The sequence below is a fragment of the Podarcis cretensis genome (genome assembly GCF_951804945.1).
Source record: "Podarcis cretensis genome assembly, chromosome: 4".
In the NCBI taxonomy this organism is placed as follows: domain Eukaryota; kingdom Metazoa; phylum Chordata; class Lepidosauria; order Squamata; family Lacertidae; genus Podarcis; species Podarcis cretensis.
In genome coordinates this window covers 66,353,060-66,371,597 of record NC_137173.1, presented here as the reverse complement: position 1 = coordinate 66,371,597, position 18,538 = coordinate 66,353,060, and the positions used below count along the sequence as shown (strand labels likewise).

Here is an 18,538-nt window from a genome sequence, read left to right as displayed (position 1 = left end):
CTACATTACATGACTTAGAATACAGTTGCAGAAATAAACGAAGAAGTGCTTTTTTAAAAATAAGAAAGACATACCTCTTCTCCCATTGTGAAGCAAAGCTGCCTTTCTAGAGATTATAGTAAGCGTTCAAGAGCAGCAAGAGGAGTCCTCCCACTTCCTTGGAAGTGCTGAGCTCACTAAGTCTGGGAGGCCAAGCCTAAAACTGAGTCACACTTTAAGGCCAATGTGAGCTATGAGGAAACAAAGCTTACATTTGTTTACTTGACAGGAAACCTGGAACTTCTTGCAGTTTGCTTCTTGCGAGGCAGTGGTTTTCTCTCCTTTCCAGAGAGAGAAAAGCAAATATAAAAACCCTGGGCTTCTTCTGACAACACATACAGAGAAGCAGAACAGACAGCATGAGGAATGGAGGGTATAATTTTCAGAACTAAAGATAAAGTACTTTTTAAATAAGGCATCCAGAAATGAATCCAGAGAAGAATACCTTATTTTAATTTTATAAAATGTTATTTTTTAAAAAATGATCAAATGTCTTTGTTCCTGAGAATGTTTTTGTACTGGGGCCAGGGAGCATGATTTCTATGAAGAGCGACTGAAAGGAACAAGGAAGTGCATTATAAATGTTAATTAAGTTATATTGTATACTAGATGATAGATGTGGCTTCTGTAGTGCTACTATAGGAGAAAACATGGAAATACCAAGGTGTGCATAATGCACTAAAGGTAAATGTTAGGAGACCAAACTGGTGAAGAATAATACCCTGATTGAAAACAGACCATGTTTAAATGCATGCAATAACAATTTGATCAGTGCTGCCAATCATGTTTACTTAGGCCCTAGGAAGGGGAACACTGAACATTTAATCAACAGAAATAATTACAACCCTGGACTAATTTGTCACATAGACATCAATATGCTCAGCTGAAACTATGCAGTGGAACAGGTTCAGATTTGACTCACACAAGGCAAGAAGCCACCCACACTGAGTCACCAAGCCCAGTTTCCGAAACGATGAGTTTCAGTTCAGGCAACTGATGGAATACACCATTTGGAAACAACTAAAGTCTAGCCTTCTAGTTTTCCAGTAGCTTGTTCTTAAAAATAACCGTACTACATTTTCAGGACTCCAAATGCTTAAGAACTCCATTGGATAAATTGCCAGCCTTGGATTAGATATATCCTGTGGAAGCCTGTAGCTTCCCACTCCAGCACAGACCCAGTAGAATAGCTCACTTACACTATGGGGCTGTCTGACTTCTTTCTTTCCGCTGCCACCACTTATTGTCACCTAGGGCAAGGACTGTAGGACTCCCACTGTCATACTGTAATCTACTGGGGAGGAGGGAGTCCAGACAAATTCAAAGTCTGATAATTTCAGCCCATCATCCTTCCTGTGCTCCAAGGCACTTTAAAACAGCAGTATAGCCCAAAGGTCAAAACAACATTGGGGGGGGGGGGAAACAAACAGAAATCAGAAACCAGTACAGCCCAGAAACTCATTTTAGAAATTTATTTGGAAAGTGGGAGAAACATTGAGTAGCTATCACCAAAACAAAAACACAACACTAAACCAGAAGGTTGGTCTCTCTCATCCGTGGGCAACATCCAATCCATGCAAGTGCTGACAGTCAGCTGACCATCAGGACCTCTGTGCACAGCGTTGTGCAAGCCCCAACGGTCAGATGATCTTTGCAGCTGGCAAGCTGCACAGCACTGTGCAAGATCTGATTGTCGGGGCTTCTGTGCACAGTGCTATCAGTGCACCTGATATCATTGTGATGTGACTGACAGGTGGGTGGCCCTACCCATCTGTCAAACAAGGCTCAAGGGGGTGTGGAGGAGATAAGGATCTGGCCTGCTGGCTGGATCTAATTTCCATCCCTGGTCGGTGTAATTATACATTAGGCAAACTATCATGCTGAAACTTACTCTTATGATGCCCTCTGCTGTTGGCAACCTCTGGAGTTGGTTGAAGGATGAAGGATGGAGAAATAAAGTGTGTGTGTGTGTGTGTGTGTGTGTGTGAGAGAGAGAGAGAGAGAGAGAGAGAGAGAGAGAGAGAGAGAGATCCACTTGGACTAGATGATCCTTGAATCTATGAAGAAAACTAGAGCAGTACAGTCTGATTCTCATCCTGCTTTTTCTCTTGCACATTAACCTTTCTATGTAGGAAAACCAATCATGGGCTCTTATTGTGGCGGATCCTCTGACCTCTACAGTGACACATACCTACATTTGAACTCAAATGAATGTTGGAGGGAGAAGGTGCTGAACAAAGTCATTTTCTGATAAAACACTCTACTTTAAAATAATTGCTCAATGGATAAGATTCTGCTATTCTTGTAAAATAACTGTTAAGATAGAGGAACTGATAAAGTAAATCAGAAGCAACTGTATTATCTACTGTTTTAATCCCAGTACTCACGTTTTCCAAGAGCATTTTTCATCTAAATTTGTGGTCTTTGAGCAGGAGCAGTGGTACATGTGCCACAACTGCTTGTCAATTTTCACCCCTGCAATTTCTGTCATCTCAAACACAGATTTTTTGAAACGTGTGTGTGTGTGTGTGTGTGTGTGTGTGTGTCTTCTGAAGTAGTCCAACACATCAACTTCAATGAAATGGACATATTTTCATAACATCTGGTCCTTGACTCTTGTAAAGTGAGCAGCGTCATGGATAGCAGACTGCAGTTATTGTTTCAAGAATCTGTTTTTGTCTATAAACTAAGATGGGGAATTGTTATGGTGTTGAATCTCTTAGCAGTTCAAGTGGCACCCTTTCTTTTATCAGACATCACACCCTACTTTACTATCCATTTCCACTGACACGTAATGCTAAACAGAGCTTGTGAACCCCACTCATGTGATCATATACTAAATGAGAATGACTGCACATACATATTCAGGTGTTTGTTTAAATTAAAAACCAGATCTCAACTGAGTTATACCTGATATTCTTTAGACAGTGATGACAAATATTTGTAAAACTTACTGCTGCACTAACAATTGTACAGTGTTCCTTTGCAATAATCTACTACTTCTCCAAACCTCTGGTCTAAAAGTAGTTTCACAACATGAGCTGGTTTGCAAAATCAGCTTTGCACAAGAGGGTATAATGATCTCTTAGAAAAGGAAATTCTTGGAAGAGTTGTTTGCTTTCCAAGACTCATCATCATCTAAGGAACATGAACAGGATTCTGTTTGTATAGTTAGACTATTATAAATAGAAAAGAGAACATTTATTGAGAGTGCAGTTTTCATGTCGGGAAGGGAAAATATACCTCACTTTAAAGCTATTATTCATCATGTAATTCTATCGTATAGAAATCAATTTATTGATCTTTTCTTAAGATGTGTGCAAGCAGAAGTGAAATGTCTACTGTTAGAAAATCCCATAAACTCTAGACAGCACCAAGTAGCCCTTAAGAGCATATGAAATTTCAGGAGTGATATGAATATGATAAAAAATCAATTTGCTGCAAAAAGAGATTTTGTAAGCCAAGTGGCCCTTAAGTGCATTTGAAGGAGTGGTAGGAACCTAACAATCAATTTGCTGTGAGAAAAAGGGATTTTGAAAGAAAAGTGAACCTTAGGAACTAATACAGATGGTTTGTGCTCTAGCTAAACTATGGTTTAGTGCTGCATGGATGAGGCCCAAGGAGCCCAAGGAAAGGACTGCTGGGTTTGTGTGCTTCTTTCCTTGTTACAGAGAAGGAGGATTTCAGTTGAGTTTAGTTTCAATTTTTACAAATATTGGCTAATATTGGCTGTTGGATGGGAGGAATGGAGCACAATCATGTGGTAGGGGGCGTGAGAGTATATTAAACCAGTTATTGGAGGCTGTGGTCAAAGGAACAGATTAAAGTTAGATCCAGATAAGATGAAAGTGAAGTTCATAGAATCATAGAATCATAGAGTTGGAAGAGACCCCAAGGGCCATTGAGTCCAACCCCCTGCCAAGCAGGAAACACCATCAGAGCACTCCTGACATATGGTTGTCAAGCCTCTGCTTAAAGACCTCCAAAGAAGGAGACTCCACCACACTCCTTGGCAGCAAATTCCACTGTCGAACAGCTCTTACTGTCAGGAAGTTCTTCCTAATGTTTAGGTGGAATCTTCTTTCTTGCAGTTTGGATCCATTGCTCCGTGTCCGCTTCTCTGGAGCAGCAGAAAACAACCTTTCTCCCTCCTCTATGTGACATCCTTTTATATATTTGAACATGGCTATCATATCACCCCTTAACCTCCTCTTCTCCAGGCTAAACATGCCCAGCTCCCTTAGCCGTTCCTCATAAGGCATCCTTTCCAGGCCTTTGACCATTTTGGTTGCCCTCCTCTGGACACGTTCCAGTTTGTCAGTGTCCTTCTTGAACTGTGGTGCCAGAACTGGACACAGTACTCCAGGTGAGGTCTGACCAGAGCAGAATACAGTGGCACTATTACTTCCCTTGATCTAGATGCTATACTCCTATTGATGCAGCCCAGAATTGCATTGGCTTTTTTAGCTGCCGCGTCACACTGTTGGCTCATGTCAAGTTTGTGGTCAACCAAGACTTCTAGATCCTTTTCGCATGTACTGCTCTCAAGCCAGGTGTCACCCATCTTGTATTTGTGCCTTTCATTTTTTTTGCCCAAGTGCAATACTTTACATTTCTCCCTGTTAAAATTCATCTTGTTTGTTTTGGCCCAGTCCTCTAATCTGCCAAGGTCGTTTTGAAGTGTGATCCTGTCCTCTGGGGTGTTAGCCACCCCTCCCAGTTTGGTGTCATCTGCAAATTTGAGCAGGATGCCCTTGAGTCCATCATCCAAGTCGTTGATAAAGATGTTGAATAAGACCGGGCCCAAGACAGAACCCTGTGGCACCCCACTAATCACTCTTTTCCAGGATGAAGAGGAACCATTGATGAGCACGCTTTGGGTTCGGTCAGTCAGTTGGTGAAGAATGAAAATAGATTATGTAACAAAATGGTTGGTCTCCCATGTTACACTAAACAATAGTTTAGTGGATCATGCTTAAGTTGCAATGAGCATGAGTAAAGCCTCAGGTCAAGAGCTCCCACCTTCCTGTGAGCCCAGGAGAAGGACCTCTGCAGTATTAGTTTTGGTTTCAAACAATCAAGGCTCACTGTTTTTTTAGCAACCTCAGACAGTGATTTAAAACAAATTCTTCTGAGTGAAAGAAGCTAGTATCAAAACCCACGATGTGAAGTTAGCTCATTCAGAAACTGACCAGACTACATACACACATATGTAAACCTTATAAATAGATTTTTAGCACACCTACAGAGTTATTTCTTTAAAACACAAACACACACACACACACACACACACACTCATCAGCATGCTTTTAATCTCATTCCCACACAGCAAATGGATTAAGTACACTCTACCCACAAGCCTATCAATTGAAGTGTATGACTCTCAGGCAGGATAATTGTATTTCTATCTTTCTTTTTTTAAGAGCGAGACCATTTAGCTAGTGTTAGTTAATCCTTAGACTGAAACCAGCACTTCCACATAACTATGTAGTTAAAACATCAATGACCTGAAGAGTCGCTCAGACTGATCATCTAGTTGCCAATGCAAAACTACCATACTATTATGAAATAATCAATTATTAATTTATATACCACCTACATGCCAAAATGGCTTCTAAGTATTTTACAACTATTAATCAATACATGGTTAAACAATAATGATTCCACTCAATACCAGAACAACCTTGATTAAAATATGCACTAAAACAAGTGATTAAAAAGCATGACAATTAAAACCGTTTTAAAATGAAAAAGTCAGTTAATAAAATCAGAAATTCAGTTCAGGGAAATGCTTGCCTAAATAAAAAATTATCAGGCTGTGGCAAAACTAACCATGTTTCATCAGCTGCCTGTAGAGCCCTGGCTGGGTCCAGTTATTTACGGCTTTGTACGTAAGTAAAAAGGTAAAGGTACCCCTGCCCATACGAGCCAGTCTTGACAGACTCTGGGGTTGTGCGCCCATCTCACTTAAGAGGCCAGGGGCCAGCGCTGTCCGGAGACACTTCCGGGTCACATGGCCAGCGTGACATCGCTGCTCTGGCGAGCCAGAGTCGCACACGGAAACGCCGTTTACCTTCCCGCTGGTAAGCGGTCCCTATTTATCTACTTGCACCCGGAGGTGCTTTCGAACTGCTAGGTTGGCAGGCGCTGGGACCGAGCAGCGGGAGCGCACCCCGCCGCAGGGATTCGAACCGCCGACCTTTCGATCGGCAAGTCCTAGGCGCTGAGGCTTTAACCCACAGCGCCACCTGCGTCCTTTGTACGTAAGTAGCAGAACCTTAAAATTGGTTAAATAAAGAACCACTTTACAAATTTCACTTTACATAATAAAGAACTATGGTAAGATTAAGCAGCACAACCTGTTCATATTGCATTATATGTACCATAACGTGGAACGTCCAGAGCAATGATAAGTTTATAGAATACACTTTGGAAGGAAAGATTCCACAGGCCGATCACTGGTACTCATTTATGGAACTCACCATAGCTGCAGCTTGGTGGGGAAAAAATGTACAAAACCACATTGAAGACAGTGTAACTGAACAGAATTACCATATCCCATAATAATATTAGTATAATCTTAAAGTAGATATTGAAAGCTTGTTCTCTTAGCTATAGTTAGTGAGGCCAGGTGTGCATGAAGGAATGAATCACTGGTGTGACGTATCTTTCTTATAGGCAATGGCAATGATCACATCAGTTAACCAATGTTCATTTTCTTGACCTTGGCAGAGCAGAGGACAAACCCAACAGCCAAACTTGGGAGGGGGAAACCAAGCAGGTCCACACATAAGAATTAAGTTAGAAACTGTACCTTGTCAACTGGAAGAAAGTCATTATCTACTTCTATTGACCTTGGACGTAGCTTTATAGGTTTGTCCTTAAAAATGTCTCCAAAGCCAACCCCTTTGACCTTTTTGGGTTGGATTGTTGCTGCTCCATTAGCTCCTTCTGATTTCGTGCTGCTTGAATCACCACCGTCACTTTCTGATCCGGTAGCATCTCTCAAACCTACAAGAGGGAAAGTCAAAAACCAAAATTGTGGCTTAAGATTTTCAAAAAGTGAAGGTAAGCAAAGCAACACTCATGCAGCAGCAGATAAGCCTATACAGTGGAACGGGCTTCCATCCTTGGAGGTTTTTAAGCAGTGGTTGGATGGCCATCTGTCATGAATGCTTTGGTTGAGATTCCTGCATCTGAAGGATTGTATTAGATGATCCTTGTGGTGCCTTCCAACTCTATAGTTCTATGATTCTAATTTCCTATATTAGGAATTAGAAAAACCTTATTGTAGCAGTAGAACTGAATGTAGAACAATCAGCATCTGGTTTATTAAGGTTATTAGCAGTGCTTTTTTCTGGGGGGTACGCAGGGGTAAGCATACCCCTAAACATTTTGTGAATCTAAGTTTGGCCTCATTGAGGGGCAGCATTTCAATATGAGTAGGAAAATGCGAGCACCCCTAAACATTTTTTTAGAAATAAAGCACTGGTTATTAGCATTATGGAGAACATATGAGGATAAACAGGTACCCACCATTTAAAAATAAACAAATTCAAATTTAAACTATACTTCCACATCTGTTGCAATGCTGAAATACAAGGATTCTTTGCTGTTTTTGATCTTGACCAAGTGCAAAATTAAGTTCTTAGGTACTCCCAGTTGGAATACCACCAGTATTTCTGATAGCTGAAATTGGGGCCCTGCTGGAATAATTTGCAGCTTTTCAATGACAGGTCCAATGAGATTTGCATGCCTGAAAAGAGACTTCCAAAATTCTGTCTGATGCAGCGGTTACATAATTTATCTAAATGGTCCCATAACCTAGCAGTGTTGGTTCAGCTTCATGGCTTCTTGGCCACTTAAACTGGTATTTAAAAACAGTGTGTGATGTATTTACTTGTCCCTTCTGGCCATTGCCAGGATGGCTTAATGCAAGGATGTGAAAGATATCTAGCAGCCAGAAAAGATTGCATTTAAAATGTTCTCAATTAATTCCTTTTGTAGCTTGATATGGAAGGCATCATAATATTATGATTTATGTAAAGCCAGATGAAGCTGTTAGGCAATTAGGTGATGAAGCAAGTGTGTGTGATAAGGTGGGTTTACTGAATCAGTAAAAAAAGCAAAACGAAATGAGCTCCTCTCCTCCTTTGGATAAAGTGGGGAGAGGCCTTTGACAAATAAGCAGTATTTCTTACCTGCTTTTCCAACAGTGGTCTTCAAGATGCCTTAGGCTGCAATCCTAACCCCACTTTCCTGAGAGTAAGCCCCATTGAATTCAACAGGACTTACTTCTGAGTAGACATGGTTAGGATTGCACTGTAAGACACAAAGGTAAAGGTAAAGGTACCTCTGACCATTAGGTCCAGTTGTGAACGACTCTGGGGTTGCATGCTCATCTCGCTGTATAGGCCGAGGGAGCCAGCGTTTTGTCCGCAGACAGCTTCTGGGTTATGTGGCCAGCATGATTAAGCCGCTTCTGGCGAACCAGAGCAGCGCACGGAAACACCATTTACCTTCCCGCCAGAGTGGTACCTATTTATCTACTTGCACTTTGACGTGCTTTTGAATTGATAGGTGGGCAGGAGCTGGGACCGAACAATGGGAGCTCACCCCGTCACAGGGATTCGAACTGCCAACCTTCTGATAGGCAAGCCCTAGGCTCTGTGGTTTAGACCACAATGTCACCCGCGTCCCTGCTAGACACAAAGTTAGAGGAATGTAAAACAGCACAGCTTGTCTCTAATGTTACACATGCCCAAGTGGCCTCAACTAGAAGTCCAGAATATAGTGTTGTCGGTCCCATGCTATGGCACATGAATCAAGCAGCAAATCGTCAGACATCCTTGCTTTTGACTTTCAAAAGAGGTTTCAAAATCATGCCAACAGGATTTTGAAGCTATTTAATTTTTATTAATGTCACCTTAATGACAATTTTTATTTATTTTTTTTAAACGGTGCTTCATGTTTTAACATTGTACACAACACTGTTATTTTATCACACAGTGGTATGATACATACACGTACACACACCAGCAACTGTAAACAGGTTACAACCACATCACTATATATCCTATCAAAACCTGGGGAGAATAGGGCAGTTTTCATCTGCTGCCTAAAGGGTAGTATGGCTGACACAAGGTTGAACTAAGGCATGACCACAACAAAAGCCCCCAGCCTTTGGTGGCCATGTCAGCTCTAAGAACCATCTGGTGCAGAGTCTCAAGGCCACCTGGCTAGAACAAATGGGTATACACAGGTGAAGTTTTTTCACACTGAGCATCATCAGGATTACCTGACTTCATACTGCTTGTACTTACTGCTGCTACTGGATCCAGAAGAAGATCCAAGAAATTAATTCAGAACACTTGTGTAATGAAAATTGAGGGGGAGAGGGGAGATGAGAAAATTAATTGAATGCCGAGGTTCTTACCATACCAATCTTATTCAGATGATACTTGTAGTCAATCCATATATATGTGACCTTTTAAGTGTATGACTCACATCAAGCCAGTTACGCAATCAAAATGATATATTATTTAAGGAAGAAAAAGAAAGCTAAATAGTACTTAATCAAATATGCAATCAAATACTCTGTGTAACCTGATCATTGCCAAAACATTTAATTACATTCCTCTCTAGCTGAGACAATCTTGTTTCAAAGGCACATATCCACACCCCTGTGCAGGAATAAAATAAATCAGAGACAGACAACTTGTTTTACTCCACTATCCTCACTGAGAAAGGCTATTCTGTTTATATTAGAGGGTAAACTTGTTTCTCCTTCAAAGCACTCAGTATATTCAGAGAGAATTTATATTTTATTGCTATGGTTGCATGCCAACTTTTCCTCTGTGCAAGCAAACTCAAGATGTATCTGATCATTCTATTTTGCTCCTAAAGGTTGCTTGTCACTAACAAATATTCAGTTTTTGTACTGGCTAACTTAGACAACACTGGTTTACCTGTGTCACACTCTAGCCATGTTAGCACAACATGTTAAACCAGTTTCTTGGAACAAGAAGAATGGGAGAAAGCGAGTGTCCTCCTTCATAGCTGGGAATTTAGAATCTTCCACATTCATTATGTTGAAGCACAGCTTTCCACATCATCTGGAGTCAGAACTGTGGTTAATCATGACTATGACTTATGAAAGGCAAACATCTGAGCCAGGCAACTATTTCTGTCTAATCTGATCCTAGCAGCCAAGGAGGAAAAGTTATAAAGCTAAGATACAAATAGGCATTGTCTTGGGATATCACTCCTAGAGGGAGAAGGGAAGCGTGAGAAAGGAAACAGTGAATTTTACTTCTTTCCTCTTTACTGCATATTTATGTTTTATGCAGACCACCAATCCAGTGCTATCTTCTCTGATAGTTCTACAAGATCTCAAAGAGGAATCTATGGCATCACCTGCTACCTGATCCTTTTAGCAGGTAATTTCAGAGACTGAACCTGGGAACATTTGCATGCAAACTATTTGCTCCATCACTACCTATTTTCTCTTCCCTAAAGTTTTATCTTCAAGATAAGGAACACACAAGGAATGAGTGAAAAAAAGAGCAACAAAAGTGTAAGCAACTTACTTGCTGTGAGAGAGAAAGGATTAGTCTACATGTTCAAACCAACATTATCTACCTTTGCTGACAAAGTGTCTCAGGGCCTCGATGACAAAGTGTAACAAGCACATTATTCAACTCAATCCCCCATCTCTAATAAATCACAAGCTCCCAAGTAAAGAAAGCCAATAAATATGAGATATGCAGACAGAAAGCCAGGGTATTGTAGAGCGACTATCTTCCTGTTAGGCAGCAGTTATTGGGGGGGGGAGGTGTGCTTGGTGCAATGACCTCCTGGAACCCAGGAATTAAATTTGTTCCCCTAAGGCAGGGGTCTGCAACCCGCGGCTCCGGAGCCGCATGTGGCTCTTTTACACCTTTGCCGCGGCTCCGGGGCGGATACTAGCGAGGGGAGGAGGCGCATTGTGCGCCCCGACGCTCCCCACTGTGGCGGGCGCTGTACTGGCTGTGACGTCGCATGGGGGCGGTGCGTGCGTTAGTCACGCACCGTCCCGACGTCACCTTCCCGCCCGCTACATTGTAAGGGGCATGTACGCTGGTCACTGCATTGAAAGGGGGCATGTACGCTGGTCACTGTTTTGAAGGGGAGTGAAGAACACACACACAAAAAAAGGTAACTTGTTTATTTCTATGAGGAGGAGTAATTCTGAGGGGTCAAACAAAGAAATAATAAAAAAGTGACAAAAAAGTTATTTTTATAATGACGAGTTTTGCGGCTCCCAGGTTTTTTTTTCCCTTCGGAAATGGGTCCAAGTGGCTCTTTTTGTCTTAAAGGTTGCAGACCCCTGCCCTAAGGTGATCTAGGGTACAGAAGCTGAGAAAAAGATACTGATTGGTGGGCAAGACCTTCAGAGATGTTACAGAAATGCATCAGTCTCAGTGTGACAACTTTTCAGGTAAGAAAGGCATCACTCTGAAAAACAAGGAAATGATGCACCTGAAGGGATCAATTCCTTGGAGAGTGAACAGGTACTGTGTCCTGCTGAGAATACCTTCTGGGGAGCAGAGGACTCCCAGTCATGGGAAATTTGATTATTATGTACACCAGGCTTCCTCAACCTCAGCCCTCTGGATGTTTTGAGACTATAATTCCCATCATCCCTGACCACTGATCCTGCTAGCTAGGGATCATGGGAGTTATAGGCCAAAAACATCTGGAAGGCCGAGGCTGAGGAAGCCTGATGTACACAAACAGATGGGTGTGGGATGGGTGTGCTTACCTGCAGTAAATTACCTGCCTAGTGTTAAAATATGTGACGTATAATCTAGATAGTGCTGGGGATGTGTGAGTTGGTACAAATTATATGGGGGACTGCAGCGTCAGAATTAGGGTGGTGTGGGCGGTTCCTATGCACAGAGTGCCAAGCCGAGGGGCACTTAACATCAACAACCACAAAAACAACACTATATTTATACGAGTACCTCCTGAGAAGATCCATAAAAGCAACTGTACCGGAAGGAATTATTGTGACAGTAAGAAATATTTTGTGGGGGGGCACCAAATTATCAAAGTCTGCCCCCTGGGGGAAAGTAGTTGTGCAGGCCTGGAAGCCAAATTTAAGTTGCTAGATACAGGATTAAAGCCAGGACTTCCAAGGTAGCTTTCTCAGAAATGCTACGTGTTCTACAATCAGGGCCCAGTAGAAAGGTAGAGATAGCTGGAGAGGTACAGATATAGCAGGTGTAACAGAAACCTGGTGGAATGCAAAAAACATTTCCTAATAATATTCATGTACACAGAGAAGAAATGATGTGGTGCAGCTGTGGCAGCAAAACAGGACACCTTCATCTGCCCCACCTGCAATAAAACATGTCTCTCCAAAACAGATGCTGTAGCTTTCCAACTTGACTCTCCAACTTTGACTTTACCATGAAGGAGCCCTCCTCCATTGTCTCCCGAGACAGACTGATGCCAACAACATGTATTCTTTTCAGGCATATTTTTTTCAACAAATGCAATTTTATTGTCCAAGTTTTTTGCCAATTCCTTTCTAGTATATGTGGTATATATAGCACACCAATTCTCATTTAAGACAAACAAACCTTAACTTCTTAGGCACTGGCAACAAATCATGCAGGATAAAGAGGAATGAGCAGTCCCCTGCATCATGGAACAACATGCATTAAGCAGTGCAAAATGAATGCTGGAGCCCTCAGCATGGCTGTAAGTCTATCACTATGGACGCAACTATCAACATGGATGCTTTTGCCATCTTTGTAACTAAGGATTATTGTAAGATTTCACTTCCTATTCCTGTCCTCTACATTATTTACTTGCTTTAATTTTTCTGTGCACTTACAGATGTCTATTGCTTACTTCACAGCAGTTACAGTCTAACAATGGGAAAAGCTTTTTGATATTCAATTAGCTTCAATGGAAAGAGAACGTAACATGTGTTCAGGGCAATGTTTACCTGAAATCTGAGACAGCATAAAAAGCAGAATACCAAGAGGCCAGACTAATGCTGGAACTACACATTTCGCAGAGACCAATCTGTCAAATGGCTGCAGTAGAGCGATGGGGGGGAAGAGGTCCTTCACCTTGCTTCTTCCCACTGCTTTTCTCCTGCAGTTCCCTGCACCAGCCACTTTCCTGACATGACAAATACATACTTGAAAAAGTGTCTGGAGGAGGGGATTACAGGAGCAAAGCAGTAAGCAATACGGCTGCGCGATATATCGTCCAAAAACAGTTTAAAGCCCATATTCTGTTTTTGGTTTCCTAATTTTTGACCTGGCAATATATCACAAATCATGGTGTGCGTGTGCTATGCAAAAATCACAATGTGGGAAAAACCATGAAGCCAGCCAATGCCTCTACATAGCTCCATCCTTTTCTAGACATTGTGATAAATTGGTATACCGCAATGTTTAGCTGGTGATATATAGCAATGCTGAAAACCAGATATCGCCCAGCCCTAGCAAGGAAAGAGCAACACACTACTACTCCCACATTTTTGTTTCAAGTCACAAGTATCCCTTCCCCACTCCCACCGTTTGCAGCTATGTAGTATAAACTGAAGTTCTCACACCCAACTCCTTGTCATTCTGAGATCCATTCTGAGGAATAACCTATAAAATCAGTTGAATTTAACTTGGTCAAATAGTCATATTGTGAATAAGGATGGGTTCCACAGCTGCCCATTGTTAGGAAATGAGGCAGGAAGTACTTCTGTCAAATTTACAACAGCTGGATGACAGGCAATTGTCAGAAATCAACTTGAGCAGTATTTCAGGTTCCCCCATCCTGGTTCTTCAATGCATAAAAATGGCTTGCCTTTTTATTTGAACACTCCCCTACAGAGAGTCAAAACAAAGATCAACCTAACTTGGGCAATGGTTGCTCATAGTTTCAACCAGAGGCTTTTCCCAGCCCTGAAGCCTAAGATCCTTTCAACTGAGGACACAGGAAATTGAATCCTAGGATGTTCTGAGTGCAAAGCTCTACCACTGACCTACTGCTCCTTTGAAGATATGTGCTTCTATCAGCAGCTATACAAGATAGAAATTGAAATTAAGTACCTAGGAAAGTTCCATGCCGCTTTAGGTGTATCCCAACACTGTACATACATGTACACACACATGCATGCTGAAAAGAAATATTGGTATACATTCTGAGAATGTATGTGCTGTGCAACGGGAAGCAAACCAGACCAACTTCAGCTCACAGAACAGCCAAGACTGAGTGCAATGGATGGACATTATTCTTTAGCAGATGAATTTGTACACAATCAAGGAGCAGCCTTAGCTTAGCATTTCCTATTTTCTTTTAATTAACTCACTGTTATAGCGTCTGTAGCTGTCAATCTTTGCTGGTGCCACTTTATACAGAATTGTCCCTTGAAAGGCAGACTTTCCTGACAGCAGAATGAAAGAAAAGGAAAGCCAAAAAAAAAGGGGGGGGGACAAAAGGGAGGGAGAATAGGAGAATCGAATAATGGCAAAAGAAAGGAGAGGAGTTGTTTTTAATTTTTGCTTTTCAATGGAACTTTAAATAGTAAAAGAAAAGGCTTTTGGTAGTCTACACTTTCACTGTATGCATTTCAAACAGGAAGAGCACAAAAGTTTGCTAATGATTGTATTATAAAATGGACATTACGGTGCGACATCTGTTATAGCAAATCAAGGCAAAATGATAACTGTAGAATTGTGAATAGAAAGGAAAGCATAGACTGGAGCATACATACTTCTTCCCTGGAAATGACACAAAATACTGGAAAAAAGGTGTTCATTTTTTATTCTACCATAACAAACAATTTAAACCAAATTAACTCCAGTCATTCACTAGAATAATGTTTCTTTAACCACCGAACAAGCTTATACTATTAACAGAGTGCAGTGCTGCAGAACCTTGTTGAAAATTGCAAACATGGGCTAATAATTGAAATGCTTATTATGTTTTTCACTTTACAATACTGAAATGTAATAAGGCAAATTACAGCAAATTTTAAAAATGGAAAAAGAGCAATTATTGTATTAACAGTATACAAGAATAAAATGAAAGAAAAAAGATAATTAATCATATACTGCATCAAACCAAGTCAAATTATTTGTTGAAAATAAGGAGCTTGTTTATTATACATGGATATTTACATTCTGCTTCAAAGGCTAAGGTGGCCTGAATTTTTTGTGGGGGTCCCCTCTTGAATGCTTTCTCTTTCCGCCTTTTCTGGGTTCCTCTATCTACCCTCTGTGATGGCCTTCTAAATGCCAAGAGTGCAGAATGAGCGGTGCAGGTGCTGTGTGGATTCGGCCTAGGACCCTCATACCTGCGGGGCCGCCAGTTCCGGTATGCCCCACGGAGGACCTTAAGGTCCATAAACAGCAACACCCTAGAGGTCCCAGGCCCTAAGGAAGTTAGATTAGCCTCAACCAGAGCCAGGGCTTTTTCAACACTGGCTCCGGCCTGGTGGAACACTCTGTCTCATGAGACCAGGGCCCTGCAGGATCTGATTTCTTTCCGCAGGGCCTGTAAGACAGAGTTGTTCCACCTAGCCTTTGGCTTAGAATCAATTTGATTTCCTCCCCCTCTTTCTTTTTCCTTTCTCCTCCTGTGAAGAGGCTGCATCTTAATGTTTTAATGTTGCATTTCAATCTTGTTTTTAAGTTGTAGTTATTCAACTTGTTTTTATTATTGGTTGTTAGGCGCCCTGAGCCCGGCCTTGGCTGGATAGGGCAGGGTATAAATAAAATTATTTATTTATTATTATTATTATTATTATTATTATTATTATGAGTCATCTGCCTTTAGATCTGCTAGGTGCACAAGCATGACCTTTCACTTACTGAAGTTCAGGAGAAGTGCAAAGTTGGTGCGGCAGAGTGGCTAGGAGACGATGCTACGAATCAGGGAGTCCCTAGTTCGAATCATGACTCTGACATGACCTCACTATGTAGTAGTAGGCAAGCCACTCTTGATTTCAGTCCTCCCTTACTCAATATGAGGGACAGCAATACTGACTTAAATTGCAGGATTGTTGTAAAAATTACAATATTCAGAGGTGCTCTGAATATCTGAAATGTTAAGAGCATTAAGTTCCTGGATGATTAAAAACAACAACCATGTGACTGGGTCATAAGTCACAATATTATGATGCCAGGACATGGCATGCTGTTCTTAGTTGTTACACTGAAGGAGGAGGGACAAAAAAACCCAAGTGCATTTATTTTGTTTTGTTTCTTTCACCTAAGTCAGTCCTTCTGAGGGCTCGAGCGAATTGCATTTTATATCAAAGCGATACTTTAAAAATCCAGGCTTATTGTATTTCTCTTGTACCACCACAAAGGATAATCAAAATTATGAGCCATAGGGCAAATATTGTACATCAGCAGTGATACTTAGAAGACAATCTAGGCATTGATATAAAATGATTTATATCTATTCTGTTAAAAATAGGATAAAACCATAACCCCTCCCCTCAAAAAAGAGCACTATACTTCTCTTCTGAACAAAACTGATAAATGATAACACCTAAGATGTTGAAAGGCATGTTACTAGGGAAGAGGCTGAAAAGCATGTTACTAGGGAAGCAACACACACACACACACACACACACACACACGTCATTCGATATTGTAATTTATGACAGAAGTGGTCTGCAAGTACACAAATCCTTAGTGCTGCAAGAAAATTCAAGTGCAATATAAAATACCTAAAATTATTTTAACAGTGTTACATACAGCAAATCATATGAATTAATCATATGCTCTGTTTATAAAGAAGCAAACTGAGGGAGGCAGCAGATAGCATAAAACTTCCCAAACACACTTGGCATTTATAGTTGTATTGATGCCAAAAGATAAGCAGACCACTAAGAATAATAGGCTCAAAAAGAGCCTTCTACTGTATTCTTCCAGAGACAGATTTGAGGGAAGCCCTGTGCAAGTCCCCGAGGAACACTGCTGAGGTCCAAAACAATTAATTTTGCTAAAATAATTTGTACAGGTCTTTTGGCAATTCTGCACCAGTATTTATCATTCCCCAAAGATAGGAGTCTTTACAGAAAGAATAAGAAGTCCTCACATAGTGGAAGTTTGATTTTTCAATCTTGGGAATAGATGACATAGGTTTTAAAATACCAAAAAGAAAAGCAGACCCACAGACCCACTGCCAAGCGTCACACAGAAAGCCCAGTGATTGGGAGCAAACCACAGGATCATTTATTTTCCTCCTTCTCCACTTTAAAAATGAATTTTCTGAATTTGCATTTAGGAGGTTCCAGTGGAGAGGCATAATGCTAAATTTTAGGTGAGAAGGGCAGGGTACTTTGTGAAGAAGGGAAGGGAAGGAGCATGTACTGTAATTTTGCAGCCCACTCCCAATTGCAAAACTGCAGTAAGGACTGCATCTGTACCACCCTGGACAATTCACAACAACTTCTCCCAGCTAGATCACTCCAGATTAACATATGGCAGTAGATGTTCAGAAGCAGGAATACCTGGAAATACCACCATGGCAGTAAAAAAACAACAGTAATCAAAGCTAACACAAAGCTAACACAAAGGGTCAGGTTAACATTTGTATCCTTACTTGGTTTTATTAGCTGCTCCTGTTGGACAGTTCCAGTATCGTCAGAATCAGAAAGCTCCTTTATGAAGTTGGAAGGAAACATGCCAGTCTTCCCATTGAGAACTCCTTCCCACCAACCCTCTTCCACCTGAGCCAAGAGAGAAGACATACATACTGACGTTTGCAAGTTTACATCTACACAGGACAACCATTTGGAATAATTTGAGTAAATCTTTCATTGGTTTTGATAATATATAAAACTTGAACTGACAACAGTGATCTATCTCACAGGGTTGTTGTGAGGGGGCAAACACAATAAAGCACATCACAAATTAGAAGTACTATATAAAAAGGTAGCAACTAGCAATTAATTCCATAGTAACCGCACCACAAAATTCTTGCATTTGTTATGATTAGTTTAATTTCCAAATGAACTCAACTGCTTCTGGGCTGAAATGGAAATTTAATCAATATTTCAACAGAAAGAGTAAAAAATGGCCATGTTATTTCATTTATACTACTGTGGACAATAATTCTTGGTGTTATCATTTTTGTAATAGGAATGATGCTACCAGACTTGAGTACTCTGAATTGAAGACAAGGAATGTGTCAACACAATACAGAAGTTATTTCTATTGGAAAGCCCTGAATGAATTATTTACTAGCCTAACAGCATTAAAAATAAATATGTCACATAAAATGATTTAGTTCCTCCTATGCAAAACTATTTCATTTGGAGCAGCAGCTTCCTGCTAGGAAATGACAGTCCCTAAATACCAAATGCCCTTGGGTTATAATGTGACAGCAAGGAATGACTCATTCTTTAGATCAGCTAAGGATATTCTTGACATTTTAATAATTTCCATCCATCAGACATTGTCCATCCACAGAAAAGTGACAGAAGAGG

At 40.9% G+C, this 18,538-nt stretch overlaps 1 protein-coding gene and 1 long non-coding RNA gene across 6 annotated transcripts in view; one reads left to right on the top strand and one right to left on the bottom strand.

Moving 5' to 3' along the window:
* Positions 1 to 18,538, top strand: part of LOC307214001 — a 257,787-nt gene that overhangs the window by 64,611 nt on the left and 174,638 nt on the right. The window lies entirely within an intron of this gene.
* SH3KBP1 (SH3 domain containing kinase binding protein 1) overlaps positions 1 to 18,538 on the bottom strand; it is a 140,373-nt gene that overhangs the window by 47,603 nt on the left and 74,232 nt on the right. For 4 of the 5 annotated variants that reach the window (XM_079972251.1, XM_079972254.1, XM_079972250.1 and 1 more), the window contains 3 exons: positions 17,653 to 17,779; positions 14,405 to 14,479; positions 6,854 to 7,050 (listed from right to left, as the gene is read on the bottom strand). In XM_079972251.1, the coding sequence (XP_079828377.1) occupies positions 6,854 to 7,050; positions 14,405 to 14,479; positions 17,653 to 17,779 (399 nt within the window). The remainder of the gene's footprint in view (positions 1 to 6,853; positions 7,051 to 14,404; positions 14,480 to 17,652; positions 17,780 to 18,538) is intronic. The other variant, XM_079972252.1, reaches the window with a different exon arrangement.